This window comes from Diadema antillarum, unplaced genomic scaffold (genome assembly GCF_040938485.1).
Source record: "Diadema antillarum isolate AM-2024a unplaced genomic scaffold, OU_Dant_1.0 seq00000815_RagTag, whole genome shotgun sequence".
NCBI lineage: Eukaryota > Metazoa > Echinodermata > Echinoidea > Diadematoida > Diadematidae > Diadema > Diadema antillarum.
In genome coordinates this window covers 38099-44098 of record NW_027271694.1, presented here as the reverse complement: position 1 = coordinate 44098, position 6000 = coordinate 38099, and the positions used below count along the sequence as shown (strand labels likewise).

The 6000-nt window shown below is 37.9% G+C and overlaps 1 protein-coding gene across 1 annotated transcript in view; it reads right to left on the bottom strand.

The window, feature by feature from the left end:
* Positions 1-3622: 3622 nt before the first annotated feature.
* The window catches only part of LOC139739756 (perilipin-2-like), a 36501-nt gene continuing 34123 nt past the window's right edge, over positions 3623-6000 (bottom strand). Inside the window, exon 9 of the mRNA XM_071650354.1 lies at positions 3623-4967. Within this exon, the coding sequence (XP_071506455.1) occupies positions 4869-4967 (99 nt within the window). The 3' untranslated portion in view covers positions 3623-4868. The remainder of the gene's footprint in view (positions 4968-6000) is intronic.

The following is a 6000-nucleotide window of genomic DNA, read 5'->3' as shown; positions in this document are numbered from 1 at the left end:
CAAGGTAGCAGAACAAAAGAAGAAGGCATGCATAGATTATACACAGGTGAACTCGCAAGCAAGCAGTATTGTAATGGAATTACACTGCTACATTTCTGAAATATGTGAACCTCCTATGTCATCATCCTTGTTCAGTGTAATTTGTTTAAGGTTTTTCAAAGTATTGTTTCTCTGCTCAAGAACCACAATAAATCCCACAAATCTATACAAGGAGTTGTCGATTTATGTACTATATGATGTGAAATTATGAAAATCGTCTGGAATGTCCCTTTAAGACCAAGTGAGGAGTAGCTGCGAAACTGTTCTTTCTGCGGCTCTCACCTCGTGTTTCTCAACTGCTGAATATACTTCTCCCGTCTGGTGCAGATAAGCTGTGGCGTATCAAGGGAAAACGGCGCCCGGGGCAAGCGCGAAAATTGCGCCCCTAATTTCTGAAAAAGTGTTCAACCCCAACCCAATCCCGGTAGGGACTTTAAACAAAGTTCACATGATATGCTTTTTCAAGCACTTTAAAGGGGTCTTTTGAGGGTGATTTAAATGTAATGAATTTTGATAAATTCTGGCGAGCGAGCGCAGCGAGCGAGCCGAAAATTTTGGTATTTCAGCTTACACAACATGGAATTCTTGTCATTTTTTGCTAATCAAATCTTACAATTCCAATCAAGATATAGTGATGACGGCCTTATAGATAACGATTTATACCAACAAACTGCATGAGGAATTTAAAAAGTACTCTAAATTAGTACGCGCGAGTTAGCCGAAATTTGTATATTTCCACGTCATCATCACGTTTTGTTCTTATCTCTTTTTTTTTTTTTGATAAATTTTGGCGAGCGAGCGCAGCGAGCGAGCCGAAAATTGTTGTATTTCAGCTTACAAAACATTGAATTCTTGTCATTTTTTCTTATCTAATCTTACAATCCTAATCAAGATATAGTGACGGCCTTATAGATAACGATTTATACCAACAAACTGTGGACTTGAAAAAAATACTCTAAATTGTACGAGCGAGTGAGCCGAAATTTGCATATTTCCTCGTCATCATTACGTTTTGTTCTTATCTTGCTTGATTTTTTTTGCGCCCCCCCCCCCCGTATGTTCGAAACCGTTGGCGCATTCTTTTGATCCAATTGGCAATCGCTTCAGAACGAAAGAAATTGCAGCCGCTGCTCCGTGAAACATTTTGCCTGCTAAATATGAAATGACATGTGTGAACACCATAGACATTGTCAATTTGTCCGCGTCATCATCACGTTTTGTTCTTACCTTCTTTATTTATATAAATTTTGGCGAGCGAACGCAGCGAGCGAGCCGAAAATTTTTGTATTTTAGCTGACAGAACATGGAATTCTTGTGTGAACACAATAAACATTGTCATTTTGTCCGCGTCATGTTTTGTGTTTATCTTGTTTGATTTGGTTTTCTGCCCGCCCCCCCCCCCTTCCGGGCGAGGGTTTTTTTTTTTTCTTCTTCTTCTTCTTCTTCTTCTTCTTCGATTTTTTCTTTTTCTTCTTCTTTATTTTTCGTTTTTTTTTTTCGTTTTTTGCGCCCCCAAGGAGTGGCGCCCGGGGCACGTGCCCCCCTTGCCCCCCCTAGATACGCCACTGCAGATAAGTTCATGCTGACAAAATCGGCCCAGCCTTAAATGCTGCCTGGCGAGTCATTACCGGATGCCTTAAACTCATTGGTGCAGAAGACCTTTAACGGCTGTGTGACATCGCAGTTCGTGCTCAGTGTGTTTGGAACATATTTTTAAAGGGGAAGGCTAGTAACTGATCAGTGGGAATCAGTGGAAATGCTGGGAGATGATTGTTCCAATCCTTATGGGATTCATTCAAGAGTTCATTGTATATCTATTGTTGTGTGAAAATGATTTGCTTCAGAATGGTCTCGTATTCAAGTAATGTGCAGTTTAATGCTTCCAGGTTAGCGTCCCTGGTCAGTGACGGAGCATTAATCTGCACATTACTTGAATATGAGACCGTTCTGAAGCAAATCATTTTCACACAACAATAGATATACAATGAACTCTTGAATGAATCCCATAAGGATTGGAACAATCATCTCCCAGCATTTCCACTGATTCCCACTGATCAGTTACTACGAATAGCCTTCCCCTTTAAACGTCTCGACTTTTGCGCAAGTTCTGCAAGATGTTTTAGACTACGAACAAGAGAACTTGATTGTATCAGTGAAACAAAACCGAAAATCCGAAAGACACTTTATTAAGGAAGAGCAGCCATAATAGGGTGAGGATATAAAAGCATAGATAAACCATAATTATACTGTAATTGCAATCAACCTGTTTTAAGATTTTATTGATGTGAAAGTAACGCGAAAGAATCTAGGGGAAGAATATATCTACCAATAGCTGTCGACAATGCATCAACATCTTGCCTGTGTAATTCATTCTAAAATGGTTGCTCAAATTCCTGTGGTATCACTTTCTCTAAGTGCTTGGGAATTAAGCTTGCGACACGAAGCAATTATGTTTGTAGGAGCTGTCAGTTTCCACACGCACATTGTATAGGCTCAATCAAGGAGTGGCCGTGTTTAATAGCGGATGTACATGCACAGTCTCAGCAGGCGCATTTGGGTTACTCATAAGAGTGTAATCTCTTTGCTCCCCCCCCCCCCTACACATTTTGTGACATATTTTCCTGTTTTCTCTGTTATCATCCTGTCAGTGATGTCTTTTGTACCAGTTCTTGCATCGCCATCTCCATGAAGCAAATTAATTTAAATGTATGGATTTTTTCAACATAATCGATGTGCATGCACGCGCGCGCACACACATACACACACAAACAAAACAAAACTTAACCTTATTATGACTCAGTTTGGCGCATCAATTTATCAAACACTTCATCGATGTCACTTCCCCTTTGGAAGAATAGGCCTATCATAATTTATATCTATTGCTGTCTATTATTGCAAAGAAGCAGCATAAAGAGTAGCAAGAAAACGGGGGTTAAAAGTTATTTAAAAAAGAACAGAAGACAGAAGTCATGTTTGCTTAACTGCAGTATTTCTTTTATTGAGACAATAATATCTCACATGAATTCTGCTAGAATGTATATATATATATCATAAATCATAAAATAAACCTAATGTATCACTATCACAGAAAGACACATACACTTGTCTCTTAATATTTCATATAAGCACAAATAAATTCTGTAGGCTTCTATAAACTGTGAATGTGTCAGTAATAATGCCTGTAAACGCAAGAGGTCTAAACACAATGTGGCAGAATACGATATACCACCATCATGTATAACATTAGGGTCACTCGCCTTCACCACTATTAAAAAAGTATCTATAGAACTAGGTATGATCAGAATCCCACCACATGTTAACTATGAGTCCCACAATGTGCATTTATACGTTTTTAATAAATATACCAATTTATAATGTAGGTTTATTTTAGTTCATATTCATGTTCCTTAAGCTGAGTAAGCAATAAATGAAGACAATAACATAAAATCATTTGTTGTTGTTGTTGAACAGGTTAGCAAGTGTATCATATTGACTTATTTTCCCAAAAGTAATGGACTATCAATATCAATCATTATCAAATATAAATCAAGCTGACTTCATACATGGGATATGCAAGAAGAGTATTCGATCTAGCACAACAATGTTTCCTTTCTTATTCAGAGGAATGTCTAAGTTTGACTGCAACAGACAACTATACCGTAGTCACCATTTCTTCTTTTATACTAGCTATTATTGTCCTTCAGTGCACGGGAACATTTTGATCCACATCAAACATCATGCAAGACTGTTTAGAAATATCACCATAATCAAATGCCAAAATATATCAACAAAGCATTCAAGTATACATGTAGTACAATATATCTTCCCCTTTCCATAAACATTGTATAGTTGTACCTCATTCCAAGCATATAGAATGTCACAAACTTTTTCATGGAAATACAGATATAAGCCATGGGAGAGTAGTTGTTGAAAGTTACTCTTGAACTACTTAAACTACAGGTGAACATTCCTTGTGCAAGAGGTAACAAAAAGTTAGTGATGCACAGAATATGAACTCCGCATCTTTAGCTGGCTTTGCAACATGCTCTGGAAACTATTAAAATTTAATGCCTCTGTTGTGATCATCTGCTCTGCAGTATACTGCATCAAGTAAGCATATCACCAAAATCTAACTGGAAAATCTGAAAACAGTCTACATGTACGACATAAACTGTCTTGTGCCAAGACTGTGAGAACTTTTACAGAATAATCGTAAGTGACAAGGTGACAGTCTCAATGTGCCATGAGAAAGTTTCTGCTTTCTTTAACCTTGTACCCTCTTAAAAGTAAAGACCTTTTAATTCTGTGCCAATGAGTTAAATGTGCACAAATTTCACACACAAACCTATGGGCAGGAAATAAATGAGGCACACAAAGGAATTACATGATGGATTTGTGCAAAGCATCCTTGTAGATTTGGAGACCGAACTACATTTCCCTGTCAGTTAAGACTTCCCATATTCGGCAAGGCTATGCTCTGACAATGCAATCTTCCATTATAATACTAGAGTTCCGTTATGTAATAATGATATTAGATAGCTCCCCACATACTTCTTAGATGGCTACAGATGCATCGAGTGTGCTAACAGGCTGAAAAACAGTAAGGTGAAAAGAGCTAAACAGAGACATTCTCACAGGAAAGTGCACATACAATCGTGATTGCTTGAAATACATGCAAACTTGAGCTTTTCATTACTGGAGGAACAAAAAAACATTCACAGAAAGAGCCTAACAAAATTCACAGAGTGTAACATTGCATAAAATCCTACGAAATCTGCTCAAGGGAAAATCATCATCATCGCACACAATCTGCCGCGAAGTCACAAAATTTAGATGTCGCTTGAGGTGTCACTGCGGATGTCAAAGTCGCCTTCGTCCGACCCAATGACGTAGTCAAATTCTATGGAGTCGATGTCCACATCTGGGACCTTTGGTGGGCGAGAACAAAAGTACAGACAAATTCTTATAAAACAGCCAATTCTCCCTTCATTACACTGCTCATACGCACAATGGGTAAAATGCACTATTATACGGTTAAAACATACATCCATGTACAAATAAATAATAATATTATATGAACTTTTCTGAATGAACTTTGAAGAAACATTACCATGATTCATCAATATTAGCCATATTTTTTCCAGAAAAAAAGAAACAAAAAGAACAAAACTACCCCCCCCCCCAAAAAAAAAAGAAGAAGAAAAAAAGAAGAAAAGAAAACTACAAACCTTTAATAGTACATGTTCGTGGAGGTGAAGTAAGAGGAAATCAATTTCTACTGTGGATTTTTCATGATTACAGCCCAAAATATGGCAAAGCAGGAGGACTGTGCATTAAAATGGGGTTAATTCCATACAATTGCTTTCTATCACAAACTAAAAGCAGCAAAGTTGTATAATTGAATAAAATGGGGGAGGGGTGGGCTGGACTGGGATTAACATTGTTCTCTGTGAGTGTGCTATCATGGACATTATGGGCATGTGTATATCCATTGGCCTACTGATGTAAGAACTTGATGGGTAAGAGTTCTAGCTGTACCACTGTGTGTGGGTTTAATGCACATCTTCATGTTTGATGCTGCTGTGAAAGATTATTTATAATGCCAACAGCTACTGAAAATATTTCTCCCATGTCCCTCCCTCCAGCTTTGGGCAGACTTTCTTAATACAGTACAGTGTCTCATCTGTTTTTTTTTTTTTTTTAAAACCCTGATGTAAGGAACTGATGCAGTATACATAAGATTTCATTTAGTCAGCAGTTTTACAATATGTTCACAAAGTGCGATGTCTTTGATTTGGGCACTTTCTACTCCCACTGGTAAAGGTGTGGACAGTCATGGTTCACTTTTAGGTTTCATTTACGACTCGTTTTGAAAAGTGTTGGATTGCTGTGCATGTGCTTGTGTGTGTGTGTGTGTGTGTGTGTGTGTGTGTGTATAATTATGAAACATGTGTGGGATGA